Source organism: Python bivittatus, unplaced genomic scaffold, assembly GCF_059951505.1.
Source record: "Python bivittatus isolate LINGU-HERP-01145 unplaced genomic scaffold, Pbiv_v1 ctg000410_np1212, whole genome shotgun sequence".
NCBI classification, from domain to species: Eukaryota; Metazoa; Chordata; class Lepidosauria; order Squamata; family Pythonidae; genus Python; species Python bivittatus.
The window spans coordinates 469231-495382 of NW_028277067.1; the positions used below are offsets into that span (position 1 = coordinate 469231).

A 26152-nucleotide genomic window follows, 5' to 3' on the forward strand; every position below is an offset into this window, starting at 1 on the left:
GACAAATTCAAATGTTGACAGACAATACATAGCAACAATTCTGCAAATCAGCTGTAGATTTATTCTTCCAGTGTTGTTGATCCCTCTTGGCTTTCCCATAGGCCCAAAAAGTCCAATGTTTTGTCATTTATGGGACACTCTATAGCTGTTAAAATCAACTTAGTAAAGAAGATAGTTCTATAACTAGACCATATTTGTCAGGTTTAAAAGAGACTGTAATGTTACCATTATTGAAACTGGGGAGTAGAATTCTATTTTAAAAGGCTTCCGAATATAATTGCACTAAGATATAAAAGATATAAAAAATATATGCATATATATTACACACACACCACACATACACATACAAACCTACATACAGCACAGAGAGACATGCGTACATACCCCAATCATCTGGAAAACTGTCAGAGCCAGGAGATTTCCCTAGCTTCCTAAATGTAATTATAGTTATGATGTCTTGAAGCGAGAGAGGTTCATAATCACGTCCTGGTATAGCTGTAGCAGTCTTGCCCGCTAGAGCAAAGAATTTCTCATCATCTGTTCATGGAAAAAATTATTTATTTATTTATTTAGTGCTTTGAGTCATGTTGACTCCTGGTGACTGCCTGGACTGCAGTTTCCTTGGCAAGATTTCAGAAGTGGTTTGCCATTGCCTGCTTCCAAGGGCTGAGAGAGAGTGACTGGCTCAAGGTCACCCAGCTGGCTTCGTGCCTAAGGCAGGAATCGAACTCACAGTCTTCTGGTTTCTAGCCTGGTGCCTTAACCACTACACAAACTGGCCCTCTATGAGAAATTGGGACTATAAAATTTGGAATAAAATTTAAATATGTCTGTCAGATCTAGAAACAGTATACATTTTCTAAAAGAAATCGTGAAGGGAGAATACAGTATTAAGTTGCTTAATTTGTTCCTGGGCTTTTCCCACCACTACACTGAACTGCTGCCCGCCCATTCTAGAGCTGTGACATTTGTTGTTCCCACTGCTGATCCCTACAGTGTCTCTGTTGCATCTGTTTCCCTCCGAAGCAATGAGTGATGAAGTCTCACAGATTTTATACATCTTGAGGCTTCTCTTGGATGGTATCAGAATAACACCAATACGAGTAAGGATGACTTAAGGCAATCTCACTGAGATTGATCATTGAGATGATAAAAAGGCAAAATAATGGGGGCACGGTAGGAAAAAAGGGATTGCCACAGTTAGGTTCAAATGGGAAAGATCCTGAGTCTAAAAAACAGTGATTTAATAGTCATATCTTCCTTTTCCTAGTATCATCATCAAGTACAATGTAATAAGAATTAGCTTGCAGAAATGAATAGATAGACAATTATATTCCATTCCTTGTACTATATACTTATATACCGACTTTGGTTGACATTTGTGAGGATTTCTTGGGTAAATGACTACATCTCTTTCAAGTATGAGAGAAAATGATGTTTAAAATTGGGCAGCAAGGAAGTTAAATGGTGATTAAGGTTAGATACAGAGCTACTCTTAATATTCCATCAAATAGGAGAATGTGGAAAATTTGAGGATATTAAGAACAATTCCATCTAATATTTTTAGGGGGTAACTCTCATATATTTTCTCTTATTCTTCCCTTCCATTTCTCAACTTTTTATATAATTGAGAACTATTTGTTTAATAACATACTGGAGAATCTGCATTTAAGGCCAAACTATTTTAGTCTTGCAGACTGATTTTTAAAAAATAAAAACCAACCATTTGGGGAAGTGAGTGGAATTGAAGTGCAGTATGTCAGTAGAGGAAGTACTTAATCCATTATTTTCCCCACTTTTCCTGCTGTCCTGGTTAGAATCTCCCTCCCTCTTCCACCATATACATAGACAGACTATTTTGGAATGCAAAGAACAGAAATCAGCAAATAACAAAGAAAAATCAGCAAGTTTTCTGCAATTATTTTATTGAAACTGAAAATCTAAATGCCTCTTTTTAGAACTGCTACTATTATAAGTTTGATCACCTAGTAAATCACCTTTTCTAAATTCTAATGCCCTCCAAATATTCTGTATTATAACTTCAATTAGGTAAATAACCCTGAATTTCCCCATTTATTAATCCAGCAAATTAGCCTGAGGGGTCAGTAGAGACTATTATAAAACTACTCATTTTTGACTGACATTCAGATTCTTCAGAAGCTTGTTTATATTAATCTTGGGGGGGGGGTGTTACTTTTTATAAGTAGAATATATAAACAATGTACTTAGAGGAAGTTAGCATTTTTATGTGATGGCATTTCCAAACTTTAGAAATGGCATGCTTTTATGTATGTTTAAAACATTTGCCAATCGTGATAAATACTGTAACTGATTGTTCAGAATACCAGTGTCTTTTCTTGGTCTTTTTTGTTTATAAGAAGCAAAATTGTATAAATTGGATGGCATGCATCAGGCTTCTCTCAATCTAGTTTGTTGTAAAGTTCTAGAATATACTAACATTAAGGGGGGGAAAAAACCTTTCTACATGATTGGCACCCTGCCAGGAATAACTCATCCCCAAATCACCCATGTTGTAGCAAGTATTGGAAGGGAAAGCCCCAAGATAACAGAGTCATGGGGGGAAAGCATAAACCCCTTTCTGTCTTGCAAAGTTTGAAGCCCATCAAGAAGGCTGAATTCCTTACCCGGCCACACTGATTAGCGTTTGTGTGCGTGTGTGCACATATGTGTGCATTGACTGAAATCCTAATGCTAATCCCCCAATTTCTGTAGATGCCAAACCAGAATGATCAAGTGGTTGAGTGTCAACTACAAACATATAATAACAAGATGGTCACCTTTAAGTTTGACCTGGATGGAGACAGTCCTGAGGAAATCGCAGCTGTCATGGTATGGATGTTGATTTTCTTTTATCCACATTATCTATACCAGTAGGAACTGGGGGCAGGATTTGACCTCCTTAATCCTGGTTTTGACTGTCCTTCTGGTTTCTCCAGGTTGCCAAGGAATTCATCCTGAAATCTGAACAGGAAGGATTCATCTGCCGAATTCATGATATTATCCAGCGTGTAGAAACACTCCTTCAGAAGGATAAATTGAACAAAGACCAGGGGGCTCTGGGCAAGCCTGGTGTGCAATGTATGTCTCCTACTTCAGCTACTAATGGTCTCTCGGTGAGTTTCAGATTTTTGCTGGTTGGAGAATTTAGATAGAAACATTTTGTTTAGCACCCAGAAATGCTTCACTTATTTTTGTTATTTTGTAAATGGGCAGCAGGTTGATGCTCTTCACCTCCTCATCTTCTTGGTCAGCCGAGCACAGTAACAGATCTTCAGAGGTCAGCCATCTTTCCTTTGGCTTTTCCTTCGTTCATAATGTCTTCTATGTCCTAAAATGCTGAGGCCACTTTCATTAAGGCACTTTGCTACAGAGAAGAGGGCCAGAGTTCACGTTTGTCTTTTCCCATTAATCCCAAATACATAATGGCTAGTTGTGCTCCTTCTGTAAAAAGGACAGAGCATTCTTCACATAGTCAGAGAGGCCTCTCTTTGTTACCTGTCAAATGATAATATTTTTCTACCTTTTTCCTGTTCTCTTTTAGGCTGAGCTGCCACTGCAAGACCTCTCGTGTTCCATCTCCTCATCCTCATCTCTTAGTGGTACGTAATCCAACATCTGCTCACCCCAGATTACTCTTCACACACTATCTGAACAGCTATCTATTTTACTCTGATATCTCATATATTGAAACTAAACAAGCAATAGAAGAGGATATAGGACCCAAGTGCTTCTCTGAGCATTTAACTCAGAATAAAATTACTCCTACTAGTTTTTGCTATTGCAATATTTGTAAGGATGGAAGGATAATTTTTTCCAAAATTTAACTGTCAGCTATTTATGTATTCAGAGAATTGCGGTTCCTCCTAGGATTCTATTACTTTGAACAATGATATGCAGAAGACAGATTACTGGGGGATTAACAAAAGCAGTGATGTTTTGTTCCTATTTACTATCATAAATGCAAGTAAAACATGCCATCACATTGACCTTCACTCCTGGTAACTTCATGAACAAGTCCCTGTAATTTTCTTGGCATTCACATGGAAATGATCTGTCAGTGTTTTTTCTAAGATTTTTCTGTTGTTGTTTTTCACTTTCCAATCTACCCTAGAATCTTGGGATTCTCTAGTGCTCTCCCATCCAAGTATTAACCAAGTCTGACCCAGCTTAGCTTTTTTGGATCAGCCAGGTTTGGCTGGGTACTCTTACCTGCTGTGCCTTTTTAATCAGAGTAACAGCAAAATGATGCTGTCAACTGTCCCTTGGTGAAACAAAGAATACTTGGAATAAGTGACAGTATTTTTTTTTATGCGAAAGCACTATAAATTCCATTCAGTGCGGATACTCAAAATAAACGTGTGAACTTGGAATTATTTAATTCTAAGTGTGTATCTTTTGCATTGGGCTGCAGTTGCCAACTCTCATGGTTTTAATAAAAACCAAAATGGAGTTTATCTGCTTTCTGCTGCTTTAGAATACAAATGTGTGTCGAAAGATGAGAAAAGAGTGTATCAGTATTGAATGATTTACCTTATCAAAAATGAATATGTTAGCAAACGTGAAGGTTAGAAATGATGGAGGACTCACAGCAAATTCATTAAAGGACACTAATCTGCAGTAAAGGATCCTAAATATGTATCCTAAGCATTCAACTTTTTACAGATTTTGGTTGCCCTAGCCCAGGACAGTCTGTGTCATCACCTGTCCAAACTTCAGTGGTGGATGCAGTTTCTGAGAATGAGCCCTTTAGACCCATCGTTCCCCCATCAACTACCCAAAACTTTGGGCAACCGGTGCTTTCAACTACATCCACAGGTAAAACTGATCTGTTGTAGTTCCTTCCAGTCGTAAAATACTACCTGACCAGACTGCAACCTGGGAAGCTAACCAGACTTGCTATCTTGAGGGATCTTTACCTAGTGACTTAAAATGCTGGGCATAGGCTAGGTATCTAAGATGATGATGATGATGATGATGATGATGATGATGATGATGATGATGACAACGACAACTATTTCCTGCCTTTATTTTGTACCACTCAAGGTGGTGTACATAAAGTTATTGCTTCCTACTTTCCCCACAACAGTCTTGTGTTGTGGATTGGGCTGAGAAAAAATGACTGGCCCAAAGTAGCGCAGGTGGTAATGAAATAAGATAATACAATATAAAGGGATAATCTGGAGGACTCTGATATTCTACATGATCCAGGCTTTTTATAAAAAACAAAAACAAATAAACCTTTGTTTAGCTTTCCTGAATTTGGAAAAATTTGGAAGTGAAATGTTTATTTATTTATAGTCTGGGCAAGGGTGTGGTTTTTTGTAATCCCAGGGGGGTGGGAATCTGAGTGAATTATATAACACGATACATTCTCTCTCCCACTCTATACTATTCTATTCTTCAGTCCCCTTATTTCTTTCTAAAATATTTTAAACCCTTTGAAGTAATAGGTGTTATCCAGAATCAATCAATATATAAGCAGTAGTGCCAAATACATCACACATTTTAGTTTCTGGGTGCAAAATACGAACATTGATGGAAAAGCAAGGCAAATGATCCACGTAATATTAATCTGAAAATAAAGCTGATCAGAGATACGAAAGAACAGAGTGTACTGGGCTCATCTGCCCTGCAAACATGGGGAAGGCTTTTTGCAATGTGACATAACAAGTGGAATGCAGCTGATTTCCCTTCCTTTGCTTCTGGCTCCAACTGACCTGCCAATTTGCATTTCTCCTTACAGGTGTCCCCAGTATGCCTGGACAGACCTGGCCAACCTACCATATGTATCCAGGGACTCCTACAGCTCCCTCTTACCTTGTCCCCATCCCTCAACCAGTTTCTTCACCCAATTCTGTTCTCCCCACATTACCCCTTACCTCATCCACTGCCCCATCCAGTGGCACTGCTGTGCATGCACCGCCTGTCCCCATGTGGCCCCCCTCTACTTCCCCATTGTTCTCCCTCGCCAATGTCTTCTCTCTGGCTGTGATGAGCATGGCCCAGTCGCTTCTTCCAGCAGTATCAGTAGGGACTGCCCAGACGGGGCCTCTCTATACCTCACCAGTCCTACAACCACCAATACTCTGCCCACCGAGCTCAACTGCTTCACGCTTTATCTACCCTGAGCTGGTGCCTCCCCACAAACCAGCCCACTTAGCCAATGGGATGTTGGGGCCAATGGTGTCTCCAGGCTATAAGCCATCCCCGGTCACCTCAGTTGCTGGGAATCCTGAGAACAGTCCAGTAAGTTGGAACATCTTTTGAATCAATTGTCTTGTGTATTTATGTCTTTAGCATCCTCATGTCTCAGTTTTAAGGTATTGTTGAAATGTGTTACTTGATTATGATTTGTGAACATAAATGAGGGGTTGTTACATAGAATTTTATTCATCTTAGGGAATAGTGAATGCTTCTATTTTTCTAGTCATCAAAAACTAGCAATCTAGCAATGGGCACTGGGATTTTCTATCATAATAGAGGGATATTCCTTGGAAGCTTCACCCCAGCTCCATAGGAGCCTCACTTAAGTCCTGACTGAGAATTCCTGATTGTAGCAGCTTTCCTATATTAAGGTCAGATGTACCTTATTTTAGTGCTACCTGAAGCCCAGGTTAATCCTGAGATCTAATGAATTTTCCATGGATCACACAGATACCTTCTCCTGAAGAAACAAACCAGAGCTCTATTGCATAGTGAATGGACCAAAAATGGGAAGTTCTCTACTGATTTATCTCCTTAACAGGTAGCTCCTGTCTCTTCCTGGTCTGGATCACAATTAACCAAATCAGATCTGCCTACCTCCAGTGGTTCCTCTGCCCAACACTCAACCATCAGTGAAGGTAAGGAGTGTTTCAGAAGGATTAGAGCAGGAAATCTGGGGCCCTCTAAAAGTTGCTATTGCCCAAACTCATGAGTCAGCAGCAGCATCCATGGGGGATGGCTCAAAATCAGTATGATGCCAGATGCGGTGTTGTAATGCAAGCCCTGTCTCTTTTGTACATGCACTGATGTTGCATACATGTTCAAAAGGGGCAGGCCTTGCATCCCAGTGCTACATCTACCATCTTGCAAATTTTGACACATACACACAGCCCTCTGCAAATGCTGCTGTGAGTTAGGCTTAAATTGTCCTTAGCTGTATTGATATAAAACAGTGTTTCCTCCTTAAGACAGTAGCATCCAGCAACAGTTGCAAAGTGTGTAAAATCTGATGCACTTCACACACTTGACTGCACCCATTTTGTTGATGCGGTCAAGTGATTTGTATTGGGTAATCTGACTGGTAATTATTGGCCATTGCAGGCTGCATGATTCTCCCTTCCAGTCCCTGGGCAGCTTTCTCTGGTGCTGTTCTCTTCCAGCATCATGTGGCTCAGCTGCTAGCCCTCGTTGTTGCTGCAGGTGGCGCAGGGCTGCTGCTATGCTCAGCAGACTTGTGGAATGGCAGAAGAGTTCTAGACCCAGATGTTCCTGCTTTACCCCTCTCTCAGGCATGGTAAAGAGAGGGAGGGAGAAGGAGACCTAAGCTAGCCCTTTTGCTTTGTGTTTGATTTCATCTGACAACTAAACTGAACTCCAGATGTATCCCTCTCTCTGAAACCTTGCCTGTCTTGCTTTACAGGGAAAGTCTATTGCTCCTATGGAAGCCTCTATATAAGCATGCTTATATACATGCTTATGCACTGGTGGCCCTGCACCAGCTTTCAAAATGAGCCACAGCCAGGGCACCAACTGTGCCCTGTACCAGCTGTATTTCCTTTGCTTGCCTCCTTATCACTCCTTTGGGGCCACAGACTGCATGGAACTATGGGGCCTATGACCATTACAAAGTCTCACCATGGGGTAACTTGTTCCTTGGGATGCCTCATACAAGGAGCTATATGCCGTGCCTCCCCACATCCCACATAGGAGAAGAGCCTACACAGGCTGCCAGTGACCTTAAGTAGCACTGCTTGGGCTTCAGGACATCCTGTGAGCACTGGCTGGTAGCGGCGACACCTGGCAGGGAATTCTGGGAGTTGAAGTCCATATCTCTTAAAGTTGCCAAGTTTGAAAAATACTGCTCTATAGGAAGACATGCCTACAGCCCATCCTCGTACTTCGTTTTTCTTTGCCAGGAGAGCCCAAGCCACAAATCCTGGGCCGTTTCCAGGTGACACCCACACAGAATATTCCATCAGAATCTCCCCCCAAAAGCAATGGGCCTGACATCTCGAGCACTTCCGAATCCGACAGTGGATCTCCTGGTGAAACACCCGTGCAGGAAGTCGAGGAGGGCACCACCACTGTGGCAGAAGGAGAAGGGGAAGGGGAGCCCATACACAGCAACATTGTCTGGACGAATTATATGCACAGCCCTTCCTACCCAAGCAGTGATGATTCAGATAGCACAGAAGATGATGATGTCTGGATTGAACTGCAAGCCTTACGCCAGAAGTGAGTAGTTTTGGGCACAGGCAACAAATAAAACTTTTCCCCACTCCATTCATTAACATCCCTTTTCATTCTGCCTTCCTCTTAGGCATCTCTCTGAAGTAGAAAAGCTCCAGGCACAGCAGAAACGAGAAATAGAGGAGCTTTATGCCCGCCTTGGCAAGGTGCCACCTGCTGGAATTGTGTCACCTGCTGCCATGCTCTCCAGCCGCCAACGCCGCCTCTCTAAGGGCACCTTCAATCCCCTGAGGCGCAGCAGCCTGCAGCGCCCAGACTCGGCACAGCCTCAAGGTAAGCCTTGTCTTGCCCCTGCACTAAGTCCATGCAAGCAGCGCTTAGCCCCTGCTGCAGGCTTAGATGACTAACCTAGCTATAAGGACAGATTTTAGTAAACCTAGTTACACGAGAAAGTGTCTTGCCTTGTGGCACTTCAGATAAGGCCCTTGCGTGGATAAAGGAATATAGAACGTATACAATGTGCCCCACCCTGACTCTGTGTCAACCAGCTCAGGGTTTTGTGGGAAACTATTCAGTGCTGCTGGTATTGTAAACAATGTTCAGGTATTTCCTGGGTTTCTCTGAGCTGAGAATCTGCCATATCTTAAATAAATGCCTGTCTGTGGAAAATCGTTTCAATGAAATAACAAGGCTGCAGGCCTGATCTTAATGTAAACCCTTTAAGAGTGACTGAACGCCACTTTTTAGGGACGAAGCCTCTGTAGCCTCATTCATGAGAGTACAGATTGCACAGCCATTCATTCACTTATATGTTTTCAGATGCATAAAATCCCTGAGAGGGGAGGAGGCTTTAAACCACCCTCACCCACCCCCATTGCCACAGTTAGCATAACTCTTTCCCTGCTTCTAATACCAGAAGACACCAGCAATCTTAACACTTTGGTAGGGTGGATGGGTGGGAGAGGAGAATTTTTTAACCCCCCCACCCCATCCCAGTGCAAAGAAAATGCATTGTGTAATTGCGTGTGACATTGAACAGTGGTGTCAGTTTCCCATCTATGCTGTACTTGTATATTGATTTTCGTTACAGCTGTCCCTGCACTAATGTGATTGTTTCCCTTGCAGGGATCATGCGGAGAAATTCTGTGAGTGGCAGCAGCCTCACCTCTCAAGAGCAGCGGCAAAGTAAAGGCGTGAAGTTTGCCAGTGATGTTGGATGCCTGGTAAGCAATGGGCTAGGCTAGTGGCTGGCTGGGGAATTCTGGGAGTTGAAGTCCACACATCTTAAAGTTGCCCAGTTTGAGAAACTCTGGTCTAGAATGTTTGCTCTGGACCAGAGGCTAACTAGCCCGTGATGGGCAGGCAAGGCCAGTGCAACCCATCTTGCCTTTTTTCTTAGTTTTTTTTTTTATCCCGCCTTTATTATTTTTATAAATAACTCAAGGCGGCAAATACACCTAATACTCCTTCCTCCTCCTGTTTTCCCCACAACAACCCTGTGAAGTGAGTTGGGCTGAGAGAGAGGGACTGGCCCAAAGTTACCCAACTGGCTTTTATGCTTCTTGGTTGAAAAAGTTAGATCTGCCCCAGTGTCTGGTCTCCACAGCTCCAGCTGTTTTCATCCACATGGTGATATGGCCTTGGGCCACAAGCCTTGTCCCTTTGGGGCATGCGGGTGATGTCATGGTGTGTGTGCAGACGGGGCAGGGCTTGCAGCAAAGCCGCACAACCTTGTTTTCTTTAGGCTGGCCGGTTTTACCCCCCACCCCCACCCCACCCCGCTGCAAAATCCACTGCCCCAGTGGGTGGTAAGAATATTGCTTTATCATTCTTCCCAAATGTGATTACTCCAGATATGAATTATACAAATCAGAAATATTTCTTAAGCTCACTAATATGCTACAAATCACTTCCATGCATTACTGAAAAGGGCCAGGTGGAATATTTGATTAACATTTGACAAATAATGCCTGGACAAACACTCTTCATTTAGAAGGGAGTAACCTGTTGCACCTCTCTAGTAAATCTAAACCACACCCAACAATAAATTTAAGGGCTGGTAAAACTGTCCCATCAGTAATATACTACTGCTCGTATAGACTTACTAATAGCCACTGTAGGACAGTTTATAACTCAATTACATGCAATGACATGCTTCCAAGGAGAGCAGGGGGAATGGTACAGGAGGGTATATAAAAGAGCCAATAAAAAAATACTGGAAAAAAATTCTAGTTGCTCCAGGAAAATAAGTTAAAAAAAACCTTTTAAAGGAAGCAGGAAACAACACAGCTGGAAAGCAGTGTTCATATCAAAAGCCCAGCATGGCAAAAATCTGATCTCACCAATGAACAGGTGTATTTGTGGCCTTGAGTTATATATAAAAAAGATGGGATAAAATATTATTATTATTATTATTATTATTATTATTATATAGATCAGTAACCCATGGCACTCAAACAACAGTCCTTGAATACAGCATTTGTTTTCAAATAAATAAATTTGAATAAATTATTCAATTACATGCAGTGAAATAAATTTTCAAACACAGCTGTAAGTATACATCTGTATTACTTTGCTATGACAATCAAAACATGATGACCAAGTCTGTGTTTAATGCCTCAATCCAGAAATTAGAATATGTTCATTAATAACATTTGCAAATCTTTTCTCCAAATTCCTGGATATGCTTAGCTATCGCCCTTCTAAGAATAGGAGCTGAAATTCTCTAGTATCAAATTCTGGCTGGAAAAATCATGCCATTATATAAAGATGCCTTAGACTGACTGGGTTGATTGTACTAAGCCATGGTTTATTTAGACATGTAAATAATATCACGTAACACCTCTTCCTGGTTACATCTAGCCATCTCATCAGCTCCAGCAGGAAAGGCTTGTTACAGGTCCTGTCTGCTAAAGGGTTCCATCTGACAGGACCCAGGAGATGAGCCTTTTCTGCCAGAGCACCCATCCTTTGGAACATTGTTTCCCCAAGGTGAGATTAGTCCCAACCCTATTGTCCTTCTGGAAATCTCTTAAAATGTTTTTTTTTTCCAGCAGGCTTGAGAATCCTATGGTAATAGGAAGCCCATGAGATGGTTGTATTATATGTGAGATTTTGGCACATTCTTCTGTGATCTTAGGTTGTTTTTAATGGTTATTTAAGATTTATTTTGTTTGTTTTATTGAACGCCACCCAGAGTCACGTCAGTGAGATGGGTGGTTATATAAATTTGATAAATAAATAAAATAAATGAATCAAATAAACCACACATATATTGTGCTAATCATAAATCAGATTTATTAAACCACAGTAACTGGATTCAAATATTGCATGAATCCAGGAGTGAGCCACCTGTGACACTCCAGATATTGCTGAATTAAAACTTCTTAGCCCTAGCCAGCAATACCAATAGCAAGGGATGTTATAAGTTGAAGTCCAGTAACATCTGGAGTAACATGGGCAATCAACCCCTACAAAATGAAGTACGTTTATGGCTAAGCACACATAAATGAGTCCAGCCTGTGTTAGACATCCATTTCATCAACCAGAAGTAGACATCCAATGTGTGCTGTTTAAAATTAATTCATCTCACAAGTTATCTTTGTTTCTTCAGTAACCAGACCATTTGTGGATACTTTTGTGGACTCTACCTCAGCCTGTTGCCCACCCTCAAAAGGATGGAGTGAAAGGGCCTTCTGCAGCATCTGCCTTTTGCTTTATTTATAAGGCCAATCACCATCATTCAGTATGGCAAAGATAGCTTGATAAAAGGAATAGAACTGCTGCCTCTGAGAATTGTATCAGTACCAAAGGAGCAAGGATGACAACAGCTCAGCGCTGCTGAGCTTCTCTCTGTAAGCTTTGGATCTGCAAAGGATGCCAAGCCCCTGTTGTTTGGGAGGACTTCTCATGAAAATGCCAGGATGTACATGCCTTTTTGCTGTTTCTCCGTTATAAAGGAATGCTACTGAAACAGAAGCAAGATCCCCTATGGGATCCTTCGTTCTCTGGAGTGAAATCCTCATGCTTCAAGCTTTATTGATCTATGTGCCTTGACAAGAGGGAGGTCAGGACCTAGACTGAGCAGATGTTGCTTGCTCCCCTTAATTCCCAAAGCCATCAAAGGCTCCTTTAGAATCTTTAAGCAGCTGTCTTATGGGAGATGAGGGTGCCTTAGTATTAAAGGAATTGGGGCCTCTCCTCATTGCTTGAGCTGCAAGCTCAGCCCCAACAGCAATGGCATTCTACTTGATCTCCTCTGCACTTTTTAAAAACTTTGCCTTGATTGGGGTACAACTTTACTTACAGGGGTATCTGCACTTTGGAGTGAAACCCTTGTATATGAGGTTTTTATATATCTACTGTATATATAAAGATGGGCTTTGGAAGGAAAGTTGATGTTGCACAAGTTATTTTCCTTTTTATACATCTGAAGTTCTCATGTAGCAACTCCAGAATGAGGAAACAGGTATGTCCATATAAACCTGTAATTACCATAACATGCCAATTCATATTTAGCTAAGGTCCCCTCAAACGGGCAGCACCAACCTGGCCAAAATAAAGAAAAGGTGAACCCAAAGGAGATAAATAAATATATATTCAGAGAACATTCCAAATTCTTTGATCTTTTCTTTCTCTTCCCAGTACAGTACTTACTATTATATTTTGAGCTCCCCTCTGAGGTTGGGTTCAGATCAAGAGCTTTTGGTAGAGCTATTCTGTTTTCCTCCATAACCTTTTTGGATTAAAAAATGAGAAAAGCAGATAGTGAGAAAACAATGGTTACAAGTAGGAGATAATGGCAACTATCCCTACCTTCTCCCATGTATTTCTGTCAATAAGGCAGGCATTAGCACAAAAGCTTTATCAGGAAGTCAGTCCTCTGGAGGGCATACAAGATCCACAGGCTGTTTTGAATCCCCCTCTCCCAGAGCAGAGAAGGCTGCATTCCTGCACTGAGAGATGATCCAACCTACTAAGCCCCTTCTTGACTGCCAGTGTTTGACACACCAGCATTAGTGCTACAGTGCTTGTTGGTAGGGGCAAAAAAAAAAAAAAAGTGTGCTCTTGGGGTATTGGGGTGAGAAAAAGTGAAGGCTTGGAGCCACCAAATCTAGTCTTCTCATTTCCCTGGCACGTATGCATACAAGCAGCAAATTTATGGTAATACTGGAGCCAGTATAGATTAATTCACATCCACTGCCATCAGTAGAACTTCCAAGGGAATAAAATGGGCCAGTAAAAAGGGAAGAACCATAAAATGCTTCTCTTCTCCATTCTGGCACAATCCCAGAAGGCATTGTATTCTACTATTCATTTCTGCTCCCATCCCCAGTAGAATTCTTTAACAGCCAACCTCTTCAATGGGAGAGGCTCATTCCACAGTAACAGAAATGTATTTATGAAAACCACCATCGTTTGGATACACCAAAGAGGAACCATCTCCTGATCAAAGCTCTTTACGAGCAGAGGAGGGACTCTAACAGAATCAGCAAAGACAAATGGATGGGGGTCATTTTATAATAGGAGGGATCTGGGTGAAAGTGACAAGCAGAAACTGTCACACATTTCAGCTATTTGAGTCATTTGCTCCCCAAGACTTCTCACGTACCTGAGTTTGGGGGAGGGAATTACTCATGTCAGGTATGTAATTCTTCCAGCTCTGAGGACAGTTTATTCCTCTATACCAGTTGCTGAAGAACAGAAGTGGTAGATACTATTGGATTCAATCCTGCTTACGTGGTTGATATAAATATATTGCTGGCCATTCTGGGGAACTAGTATTAGGTTAAAATATAACTGCCCTAATCAGCTCTTGATCATTCCAGAACTGAATTTAAAATCTTTTATATTGAGAGGAGGGGAAAAAATCTGCTGTTGAAATCAGAATTGCAAACCAATAATACAGGCCAGCTTTTACTAAAGGGAAAATTCCCTTCTTCCCCTTCTAAAGAAATTCACATTTGATAAATGCCTTGTCTGGCTTCTGGTCAAATGCTGGTTTAATGATTTACTTACTCCAAACAGAACACGAGAAACAATAAGAGCAGCAATACATTGTCAAAGTAGCACATCAAAAAGCTGATGGCCTGGAAATAAACATGCCAAAGCCTGCAAGAATTCTGCTTGATAGAAAACTTCAACTCTGGGGATTTGTGCCATAAAAGTACAGGCTCATCGTACAGATACTAAATGTCAAGTTCATTTTTCCACTTCCTGAAGCCACCCTTATACATATATATAATTTTTATTAAGAATTTTGATTATAATAGTAAAATGTAATACAAGCTAAACTTAAAGAGAATAGAAAGGAGTAAAAAGTGCAAGAAAAAAGAATATAATAAAGAAGAAAAGAAATATATAAAGAAGTGACTTCCAACCTTCATCACAAGTATAAACAAATTTAGTGACTCTTTACCCTCTCCAAGGTTACAAACATTTATCTCTTCATCTCATATCCCATCTCTTATCTATAATCCATAAGGCACCATCTTTTCAGTCCTGGTGTCAGCAGAAAGTCCATAAAGGATAACCAGAAGTAACAACATATATTTTAACCTTGATCAAATAAACCAACTTTATATTCCTTCCTTTTACTTCTAACAGTCTTAATCTTTAGTTCGTTCAAATATTGTTGTAGGATTTGATTTCTGTTCACTTCTTTTTTTGTCCCATCACACAGAATTCTTCAAAGCTTTAACAAGCCTCTTTTGTAAATCCAGTAGGAAAACATTATCCAGGAAAAAAAATTAGGTTTCTCATTTGTATTTCCCTTTTAAATTTTAAAACCTCAGCCAATTTCTTTTGTAGATCAAGTTAAACATCCTTTTCTAAATCATTCTCTTGGCCTGTCAGTTGTAAATGCACTTTCAATACCATCTCTATCTTGTCAGATAAAATTTGTTCTACATCTGACATTTCTTCAATAACATCTTTTGGACATATAGGTAGTCCTTGACTTATGACCATTCAAAATTACGAAGGCACTGAAAAAAGTGACTTATGACTGGTCCTTGAAGTTATGGCCATTGCAGTGTCCCAAAGGTCACGTGATCAAAATTGGCAGCCTGCCCACATTTATGACCACAGGGGTGTTTCAACTCCCCCACCCACCTATCTCTCCCCCCATCTCTGCCCTTTTGGTTGCCCTGCACCCCTGCCTTGCGGGGTGGCAAGCAGCCCCAGAGCCACACAGTTCTAGGGCTGCTTGCCACGCCCCAGGAAGCTGCTGCTGCCCCAGCCCAGTCCCAGTTGCCCTCACCACCTTGCATTCTGAAACCCCTGCTGTCCTGTGCTCTACCGTCCCAGCTGACCTTCACTGTCTTCTTGCTCCTGCTGATGAGGCATGCCTGCCCTGGCCCTTCGCACCAAGAAGCCCCTTTGCATGAAGCCAGCAAAAGCAAGCCCCTTTGCAAGAGTTTCACCAGCGAGTGCTTCCTATATGTGGCTCCCTGAGTCAACACCCGGTGCTTTCCCATTGGGTGAAACCACTTCCTGCCTTCCCCATTGGCTGGCATTCTTATTTGTGCTGCATTGCTGAGCTATTGCCCAGCAGTGTGGCACAAATAAGAATGCCATTATTATTATTAAAACCTAACATAATCCCAAGTGCAGCCTCTGTGCCAGAAGACTGGGAAGAGGCCAATCAAATATTTATCTTTAAAAAAAAAGATGTCTTACCCTATTGGGCAAGGGAAGAGAACCAGAAAATATAGGCCAGCTAATCTAACAGTACAGGACAAATTTTGCTGAAGTAGTTAAATTGTCTTATTCATGTAAATTAACAACAAATACATGCATATGTGGGATCTGATAGACACTGCTTATGATTTTTAAAAATCATTTGATAAAGCCCCTTACTGAAGAGTTCTGAGCAAACTTTCTATAGGGTAGGAGAAGAGAGGTCTTATAGAATGATCAAAGCACAGAAAATAAGAGGTTTCAATAAAAAGACAATTCTTACAATGACTGGTTGTAAGTAGAATGTTTCCAAAGGACACAATTTTTAAATTAACTCATAAATTATATGGAGTTTGGGGTATCCACTGAAGTGACAAACCTAATTATTAGAAGATTCAATCAAAAAGAGATGGTAGGGTGCTGCAAGCATTAGGGACAGGCATTAAATTGGCACATGTGATTCAGTATAAAAAATGTAAAGTAATGCAAATTTTGGCAAAAAACAAAACAAAACCCAATCATAGATGAATTGATGGGATCCAAGATGGGCACTGATCAGGAAAGGGACTGTGAAGTTGTGAATAGCTCAATGAAAACAGCAGTCTTACAGTTGCTAGAAAAAGGCAAATTCCACGTTAGTTATTTGGAAAGAAATCAAGCATTTAATGGCTAATGATGCAATGCCTTCATATAAAACTTGCAGGAAAAAAGCATCAAAATAAAAAGGGATGGATCAATACTCCTTTTTTTGCAAGGTTATAACTTTGGGACTATTAAGCTTAGAAACAAAGTACTGTATACAGAGGCTTGACAGAAATATATAAAATTATATATGGTGCTGATAAACTGGAAAGGGATAATCTTTTCACCTTCTCATAATTCTGAACAGATTATTACTCAAACTGGGTGGTGGGAGTTCACCAAATTGGAAAGATTTAAAAGAAGATTAAACAAATTGATGGAGGACAAAAGTTACATTGCCAGCTGCTTAAAAACAATTCAAATTGCAATTGTTACACGTTTTAGATCTTTACTCTTCAGAAGTGTTGTATATATTCAGAACCTACAATTCCAAATAAGAAGATTTAGAAGATTTAAAAATTAAGTTCTTTGAGCAGGATTCTTATTCCAATTTTGCTTTCTGTCATATTTACAAATACACGTTTGGCTTTTGCAAAAAGTCTACAATTCGACTTGGTTAGCACTGCTTTGTGTTGTGGGGGTAACATCTTTAATCTCATTGAGGCACTTGTACTTCTTCTAGCTGGGAGGTGGGGGGTAGGGAATAGAAAGCAAAGATATATGACAGTGGGGGTCATATTACTTCATAAAACAGCTTTGAAGGAGCATTTTTCCCCAAAGCACCATGAAAGTGAAATACCCCTTTGGAGTTTGTACAGCTCTAATAAATATAAATATGATAAAGACTGACACCTTGGTAAGTTACATGTATATGAGGAGCACCGAGTTCATCTTACCACTGATAAGTAAATCATTCATTATCTTCCTTTCAGATGTAAAATATATGTTAAAACATAACTCAGAACATAAAAGTTCTGAGCCTTCATCCTCAGGCGGTTTTCAGTTCTACCCTAAAACAACTTCTCACACAATCATCCTCTATTGAACTTGTTTATTGGAGTTTCACACAACAGATAAAGGTATTAAATGCCTTTTATAGTTTAGACATGGCAATATATGTTATCAGTGAACTCCTTGAAATGCAGGGTGTTATCCATAGAGTTTTGCATAACATTTCCTCAAGTAGAGTCTGAGCACACAAAGAGGAATGCTGACTTTAAACCTCTAAAATGGGCAATTCTTCAATTATTTCAGCCTCAATCCAATGAGGTCTTTGCTTTCTGTGCTCGGATGACTTCAGCTTCTGCTTCTACCTCATTCAGCAAGACATCTTGGGAGAAAGAATACATGGTGTAGGCATCTGTACATGGAAGCTCAGGAAAATGATTAAAGTATGAATGCTACTTGCCCCTACCAAATAAATCTTCCAGTCATTTCCATCACCAGTCAACAGCCAATGCACTGCAACACTATCCCTGCCCTGAACTGAATGAAAAGGAAAAGACTGGAGAAAATAAGAAAGGTTTGCCATTTGCCTTTCAAAATTTACCTCTCCTAGGAAAAAAAAAATTAACCTTCATGTCAGACGTGCTTTAACAAAGGAATGCAATGCTGATCCCAAACGGGGGAAAAACAGAGCCAATCAGTTTGGATGAGACATCCCAATTAATATCAGGTGTTCTGCATGTACACATGCTGGACCCCAAATAATGGAGAAAGGCCCACTAAAATATAACAAAATACACATTTACATTTCAAAATCCCTCTTACACCCTCAAACAGCCCCCCACAAATCTTAATGCCAGCAAATTCCAGCTCAAAGCTCTCAGCCACCTGGATCCAGGAAATAGGCTGGAAAGAAGTTAGAGAGCAGTGCATTTTGCTTCCCTAGGAGCCAAAGCACACAAGGAACCCCCCACACACACTTTACACAACTCACTGCGAAAGCCTGTGCTACAACCTGGAGCCTCCCAAAGTTGCTAGACTTCAATTTCCAAAGTGGTGTAGTGGATAAGTGTTGGTTTAGGAGAACGGAAATTCAGGATCCACTGCACCAGGATACTTGAAGGGTAACTGTCAGCCAATCAGTTCTTGTGTTGTTTTAACTGCAAGAATAAAACGAGGGCAAGACAGGGGACCCCACATAGCTATCTTGAGCTCCCCTCCGAAAAGTCCGGGAGAGAACTAGAACAAACAATCCATTTCTAGTAAGTCTGCAGGGTCCAAGGTTCTGTGTGCCAGGACTAGAGAATACAGAAGAAGACAACGTCTGAATTTCCGCCCTCGGCCCTGCTTTTAAACCAGCTTTTGCGGACTTATGAAGACGTGCGCGAACCCCGAGAATTTAAGGTTACTATAAAGCTGTCCGGAGCCCACGGACGCAAACAACGGAAGTGGCTCACCACACGAGTTTCTCTTTCGGGCAGCCATGATACCTCAGATTACCAAAGGATACAGATTCCTACGGCGGCAATTCCTAACCCGAGAGCCAAGACGTTGTTGCGGGTGTTCCTCCCTCGCCTAACCGCCGCCATGCCCGGCCCTGAATTAAACCCAACGGGTGTCATCCTTTGCGGCTTGGCGTTCATAGGCGGCACACGCGAGAATTGCCCTCCTTGTTGCGGCGCCGACATCTCTCCCACGATCTTGGCGAAGAAAGGAAGTGTTCACCTTAAGAAAACAAACGTAGTGCTGAGGAGTGTGCAGCCATCTTTGGTGAGGGCGATGACCCAGACTTGTCACGACAGCAGCCATTTTGAAAAAACCGATCGTTATACTGCTAAAGGTTCTAAAAGTCACGCTTTTTTTTGCCATCTTTGGTGAGGGCAAACGCTAAGAAAAAGGGGAGGAGTGACATTTTGAATTTACAGTCACACAGACGTTTATGGTACGTCGGTGCTTTATTGAGTACTGCTACGGTGAGGATGTGAAAAGAGTTTAACCTCAAATTAATTATGAATCTTTTTTGTGCCCTTCAAAGTGAAGGCTAAAAAGTTGGAGGGGAGCGCAAACAGTTTTTCTTGCCTTGACTAGATATTCAATTTAATCGATATATTCACACACATTCCTGTTGGGTTCAGTATGTGCGATTGCAACTTAACTGTACAATTTAAATATAATTCGTGGTGTCCCGTTAAACAAAGTAGGACCTTTTAAATAAGTCTCTTGTTAATTTTCTGCATGTAAGTATTTAATATGCAAAGTACCTGTAAACTCTTAAAGGCTAAATACAAAGTGACTACAAGAAGAAATACTATAAAGTACAACCAAGTGTAGAGTTACTAAGGGGAAAACTGAATTGACTCCCTGAAGTTATTCACAATCTTCAGGAAGGACTGCAGTGAGGGGGCAAGTTTTTGACCCCTTTCTTCATAAAGACCTGCACTGAAGAGGTAAAGCATCGTTAAGCCTGATGTGGTTCCTTGTTTGCCAACCTGATTTTGCTAGTGGGAATTCAAGCAACAGCTCTAAAGCAGATATAGGCAGAAGTATATGGTAATGCTCTTAAATTCTAGTCCAAAACTATTTAAGGCTTTAAATTGTCATATTAAAATTGTATAACCTGAACTGCCTTTGGTGTCCCAACTGCAAAAGTTGTTACTCAGTTGTAGTTCTTAATACAGTTAAATGTGTGGGCAGTAACATGATGTTTTTAATAAAATTTAAATCAAGGTGTGTTGTTTTTGTTTTTGCTTGATCCCACTCATATCTTTGTTCTGGCCTTATTTATTGAGTATGCCCCTCTCAAAAAGGTGGTACTTCCTTGGCTTACAAGGAATTAATGCAACTGGCACAAACATGTTAAATGTTAAAACTTTCTGGTACCCTTTATCATCTGTGCAACCATATTTTGATCAGCTTAAGTTTCCAGACTCTCTTAAAGATAGGCTTATGTAAAGTATGTTACAAGCCATATCATGGGTGTATCTACTGCTTCAGTATCTGAGGGGCCCTTTTCTTCTCCCTCACACACCAATTAATTTCAATCAGTGATACATTTAGTATTCCCAACTGGAACTTCAAAGAGAGCACAATTTAATATCAGACTAGTTTTACCTCTTAATTTCTAAATTACTTTCTTGGGCCTACCCCTTTCATAAAGTTTATATTGAATTGTATTTAATTTTGATGTTTTAATGCCACTTCAGTTAGGCTGAAACTAAGCAGTTTACAGGAAAAGCATCAACATGTAAAACATCAATCGATAACATCTTAATAGGATAAATTCCACTGTATCTTCATTGATCCATAATTATATTCCTTATTAGTAGAAACAGAGTTGGAAGGGACCACAGAAGTCAATTAGTTTAATGCTGAATTACTATTTTTTCAGAGTATTAACAATACTTTTAGGATGGGCTTACCTGCACAGGTAGCAGCCCGATACCAGTATTCAGAACCTGTCTTTGGAGTAGTGACTCCTGGAATTATCCAAGATACTTTGCTTCACATGGCTATGGAGAATGAGCAGTATTTGAGTAAGCTGTGTAACGAGGCAGGCTGCTTCAAAGACACACAGATAGTAGGTAAGAATTGGCCTTAACAAACTCTCTAGACCAAGATGAAATTCTGAAAACCATTCTAGAGGACCCTCTAACTGATCATTTCTCCTGTGTCTCTCTGCCAGAATTTGTTTTTCTTTTAGCTGAAAAATGGAGCCTAACTGAATCTGCAGCATATCAAGCAATAGAAATATTTGAAAGGTATTTCTTTATTTTCTCTGACTGATGATATTAGGATGGAACAGTTAATTCATGTGCTTACCAGGGAATAAGTAACACTAATTCTCTGGGATTTACTTCTAAGTAGATGTGCTTAAAGTTGCACTGTCTTTTCCTGTAACTTATACCTTTACCATTTTAAAGATGTAATTAGATCAGTCAAGTCACCAGCTTTAACCTACAAATATATAGACTAAAGTATATATGCTTCCTTTTTAAAACCTCAAAGGATTGTTTTCTATGGGGAATACTTTAGCTACAGGTATAAATCCAGAGGTCTTTAATGAAAGAGCTGCTTTGAGTAGTAAAAGCCCAAAGTCAATCAGAGGTGAAGTTTGTGGATACCACTAAAAATGCATTCAATCTACAAACATAATCTCACATGCAGTTTAAATTATAAGGCAGTAACATCTAAGGATTGTTTTGTTTTGTTTTACTTCCTTGCTTCTTTCCCATCTCCTGCTTTTTATAAAATCTTGCCTGGAGATTAAGTCTGGAGTATTCATATTGCATTTTTGTGCCATTTTAGTTGTCTCAGTTAATATCCAACTATGAACATACTGCACCATGAGGTCTGAAATCTCAGGAAAAACATAATGGGGCAATTTGATTCTTGGGGAGCTGATGAAGGCCCTATAGTTTATTCTACCTGTTTCACACACTGAGTCATGATCTTTAGAATAGCTTTTGCTCCCTAAAATCAATGTGGGTACATGACTTTGATACTTGTTTCTCTAAACCATAAAGCAAATTTCTATTTAGCACCAGCTCTGCTTTGTTTCTCTAAATGTATTATCTACTCTTTTGTAATTTTAGGTTTATGCTCAAACTTTTAGAAGAGTTCTCTAATTTCACCCCAGGAGAGGGGGAAGATAGCAGCTGGGCCTCACTGAAAGAACACGTGGAGGGCACATATGTGTTGCGTTTAGTCTCTTGCATCCAGCTTGCCAGCAAGCTTTCTTTCCATTACAGTGTAAGGAGATTCAAGATTTGCCTTGTGTAACTTTCATTCAAGCTCTCTTCGTGTGCCATATTGTGGACTTTCTCTATGACAGAAGAAGGACTGTTAAATGCATGTGTGCGTTTGGGAACAATATGATTGTTCCTTGCTAGACAATCTGATCAGAAAACAAAAATAGAAGTTATAAATTGCAAAGCAATGGTGTCTTTTTATAAATAGCTGGGGTAGATGAGATTAATAGTACTGAAGTAGCTTTATGAGATACATGGAGTTGGCTTTCATAATGATGAACTATGAGCAGCAGAAGCAAAAATGTTAAGTGTGCAGCCTCTTAGTATCATATTATGAGCATTTTGGGTTAAAAAAAACAACATACACTTCAGGATAGCATCACAGCCCAATATACCGGATCATAGTATACTACAGCAAAGCAAAATTGGCATTTTGGATGTAATGTTCATACTTCTTTTACACAGATTGTTAATAACAATATGGTTCTGAAGTTTCTGAAGTCTTTGGGTTTCTCCTATACAACAGAAGAACTATTAGAATCAGAACTGGCTATTTTGAAGGCTCTGCATTTTCAAGTCAATGTTCCAATTCCACTTGCCTATGTTGAAATTCTCCTGGAAGTTTTAGGTAAATGCAAGAAACAAGATACTCTGTCAAACAGCTTTGCCCTGCAAGTAAAAGAATGGTAATGATGTCTGTCTATCCCTCTTCACTGAGTAGCAAGATGCCACATTTAAGTTGGTTGTCTATTTCCTAGGCTCTACAGTAGGTGGCAGCACTTAGCCACCTTTTGCTGATCTTGGAAAAAACCCTAAGCAGGGTCACATCTGGTTAGTACTTGGATCACGGATCCCAAGACAGTAGGGTAGGCTGAGAATTTACAGAACATCCCAGGTGAAGGTAGCGGCCACCCACTTTCTCATTGTTGCCAATGAAGCTACAGGGACATGCCCATGTTGTTCTTAGGAGTCCTGCTTTTTCTTTGTTTGTTTTTTTTTACTCCATTTGGTTAGAAAGCAAAATGTTTCAATAAAATGAGCTCTGGATCAATGATCATTTTCACTCTTTAAGGAGTCACTGTCAATCAGATATAGTGAAGTTTTGTGGGTCCTTACAGATTATATGACATAATACATTGTAGTTAGTTTAAACTTGCTTACTCCTATCCCCCCACATTGATCACTGACATGCCCATCACTTCTTTTTAAATTTATTATTATTATTTTCACTGCTCTCCTTTTCTCTTGTAAAATTTTATCTAGGGAGTTTTTGTTTTTGTTTTTGAAAGGGGACTTTATAGAAGCTAAGTACTGAAACAGGCAGAAAGGAGGAAGAAAAAATGACAAATGTATCAGTGGCTCACAAGATACTAAGATAAAGAAGATAGATTCTCACTCCATATAGAAATTCACTCTCTTTCCTGCAGCATCTAATCCTTGGTGGTTGTTGTTTTTCCCCCCCAATACTAGGATACAATGGCTACTTGCTTCCCACAAAAGAACTGCATGAAATGTGCAAACATGTATTGAGTTTATCATATCTCTTGCGGAACGATATTTATGACACCTTGCTGAAGTCTTCAATAGAAAACTCTTCTCCAAGTGAACTTCAGCTGTAAGTTCTGGAAAGAAGCGAGCTAGCAATAAATGTGTGCTGTAAAGGGAAGACAAATGTTGGAGTTGTGCATATTGAAGTACTGTAGTAGTAAGTGGAGAAATAACTATAGACCAAGAAAATTTGGGTCAGTTTTCCACTAGCAAATATTAACAAAGACATGTTTGTAAGCAGTGCTGTCCTGATAGAATCTAGCTTCACTGTGCTGACACTGTTCTGATTTCTCTTCAGGTCATATTAATATTTCCTTCTGCAAAATGTTCAAATATGGGCAGCTCCCAGCTTAAGACAACCTTTTATTTGGATGGGGCAGTTTTGAACCTTAAATATATCTCGATATTCCCTATGATGAGTTACTGCAATATGAGCTGGAGGAATTGCTAGGAAGATATACTGTAGTTAGAATTGATTTTAGAGACTACTGGGATGGGCAACTGTTGCCTAAAATTAAAACTATAGAATTGAAAAATGGCTTCCAAAGCCATTACACTGAAGAAACATTTCTCTCTAGATATCTGTGTTTTAATCATGTCTATGCTGCTCTTCAGAATAAATATTCTCAGGGCAGCTGATACACAAAACATATGAATATGATTCCAATATTCCATAAGAAAATATGCTCAAGCCCACAGCTTGAGTCTGCCGGAACAGATAGCAAAGTGCTCCTCAGTATTCCAGAAGTTGTTAAAAGGAGTTGCTTTTGAGACTGCTTGATCTAATTGATATAAGTAGTTTGAAAATGTCTTACTAAAGAGATGCATGGTGATCCTCTGTTGCAGGTCCTATTTGGATTCATTAGGGTGAACTTTTAGATAGAGACTATTTCACTTTGGATCATTTTACTTGCCTTTTAATATTTCAAATAACCTTTTAAGTGTTAGAATCCAGGGTTGGCTTTTTTTCATTATTACAATGTTTCATTGGTTTCACAAATTTGCATGTTTTCTCACAGAAATACTTTGGTTCCCGAGCATTGCATTTCCAGCAACATTAACACAATGTATTGAGATTGAAAAAATACAATTTTTCCCCGTGGTGATAAGGTTGTTGGCACTTTGCTATATAATTACCATAGACAGCATTGGATATTGCTAATGTTTATTTTTTGAAAGATGAAAACAAACTCATCTCTTCATTATTACCTGCCAGTAGAACACAACAGAACTCAGTACTGTTGCCTGATACATTCAATCTAATAGGAGAAATGCAGCAGAAAATATAATTTTCTTTTACTCTATGGACAGTATTACAGCAACCCCCACTCTCAGAACTATGTTGCTGTGTTGGAGAATAGCTCCTTCTTTTGGCTTTGTAATGAATATTTATTGCTCTAACTTTACATATAAATTGGAGACAATCTGAATTGATACTGCTATGTTGTAGGGAATTTTTCAATCACAAAAGCAGATAATTGAATTGGCCATTTTATGACATTTAAGCAACACCTATTTACCTAAGAATGGGCTCCACTGATCACAATGGAATTTGTGGGGAAGATGCTGCTAAACTGCTTTAATGATATTACAGGCATTCTAACCATCATAAGCAGAAGTCTTCAGAATGTATCTTTTAATTCAAAAAGCCAGTGAATGTAACAGACAAATGTTTTAAAAAGAATCAAATGTTTAATCATATTGGTTTGATGTATCTAAATAGGTTTTTACTTTTGAATGTATAGCATTATTACTATTGCTGGAATACAGTCCTTGTTCAACTTGTCATTTCCATTTCATAGAGCCAAATTTGTGTCCGTAAAGGAAGACCTCATGCTACTAGCTGTAGGAGTAATTGGCGCAAGTTCTTTCCTGCTAAACCATGAAGACTGGAATCAGGTATGTGCAGCTTATCACTCAGTCCATTCATGGAGTGAATCCAGAGATTTTTTTTTTCTCCTACAGTGGCTTGCTACCTATAAGAATCCCAGTGCTTATAGGTAACCAGCCACCGTATCAATCTAAACTTTTTTTCTTTCTTTTGAAAGGTTACGAAGTACCTCAGTGGCACTACAGGCATCAGTCCGCAGAGCATTACTGAGGCAGTCTATGCAATTCTGAAGCACAGCCTTGGTAGAACAGAAGAAGGTTGCTAGAATCCCCTCATTCTTCTGAAGCTGAAGAGCCTGCTTATCAAGTAGTGTACTGTAGTATTTGACACAGAGATAGAATTC

The 26152-nt window shown here is 39.9% G+C and overlaps 2 protein-coding genes and 1 long non-coding RNA gene across 4 annotated transcripts in view; 2 read left to right on the forward strand and 1 right to left on the reverse strand.

The window, feature by feature from the left end:
• WNK4 (WNK lysine deficient protein kinase 4) overlaps positions 1-13183 on the forward strand; it is a 37173-nt gene extending 23990 nt beyond the window's left edge. The window contains exons 11-20 of the mRNA XM_088143315.1: positions 2734-2850; positions 2958-3134; positions 3563-3620; positions 4684-4836; positions 5765-6267; positions 6767-6863; positions 8142-8460; positions 8546-8748; positions 9541-9638; positions 12029-13183. Coding sequence (XP_087999441.1) covers positions 2734-2850; positions 2958-3134; positions 3563-3620; positions 4684-4836; positions 5765-6267; positions 6767-6863; positions 8142-8460; positions 8546-8748; positions 9541-9638; positions 12029-12031 — 1728 coding nt within the window. The 3' untranslated portion in view covers positions 12032-13183. The remainder of the gene's footprint in view (positions 1-2733; positions 2851-2957; positions 3135-3562; positions 3621-4683; positions 4837-5764; positions 6268-6766; positions 6864-8141; positions 8461-8545; positions 8749-9540; positions 9639-12028) is intronic.
• A 4530-nt stretch (positions 13184-17713) lies between these two features.
• LOC103048330 (uncharacterized) lies at positions 17714-19367 on the reverse strand. The gene is made up of 2 exons (XR_456556.3): positions 19133-19367; positions 17714-18037 (listed from the first exon to the last, which is right to left on the reverse strand). It is a non-coding gene; the product is annotated as an uncharacterized LOC103048330 (long non-coding RNA).
• An 89-nt stretch (positions 19368-19456) lies between these two features.
• On the forward strand, positions 19457-26101 carry CNTD1 (cyclin N-terminal domain containing 1). Of its 2 annotated transcripts, none has more exons than XM_007438739.3 (8): positions 19457-19564; positions 21011-21203; positions 21305-21380; positions 22215-22371; positions 22836-22998; positions 23841-23985; positions 25721-25817; positions 25967-26101. In XM_007438739.3, exons 1-8 carry the CDS (start codon positions 19562-19564, stop codon positions 26072-26074), a joined length of 942 nt encoding a protein of 313 aa, XP_007438801.2. In that variant the 5' UTR covers positions 19457-19561; the 3' UTR covers positions 26075-26101. The 2 variants fall into 2 exon arrangements, with proteins under 2 accessions (XP_007438801.2, XP_087999443.1); XM_088143317.1 differs by having other exon boundaries at positions 19519-19595.
• The last annotated feature ends 51 nt before the right edge of the window (positions 26102-26152 follow it).

Excerpts from the sequence above, each read along its gene's own strand:
- CNTD1 (XM_007438739.3), top strand. Across the intron at positions 21,204-21,304 it reads CAAAGACACACAGATAGTAG|AATTTGTTTTTCTTTTAGCT; the intron begins GTAAGAATTGGC and ends TCTCTCTGCCAG. Across the intron at positions 21,381-22,214 it reads GCAATAGAAATATTTGAAAG|GTTTATGCTCAAACTTTTAG; the intron begins GTATTTCTTTAT and ends TTGTAATTTTAG.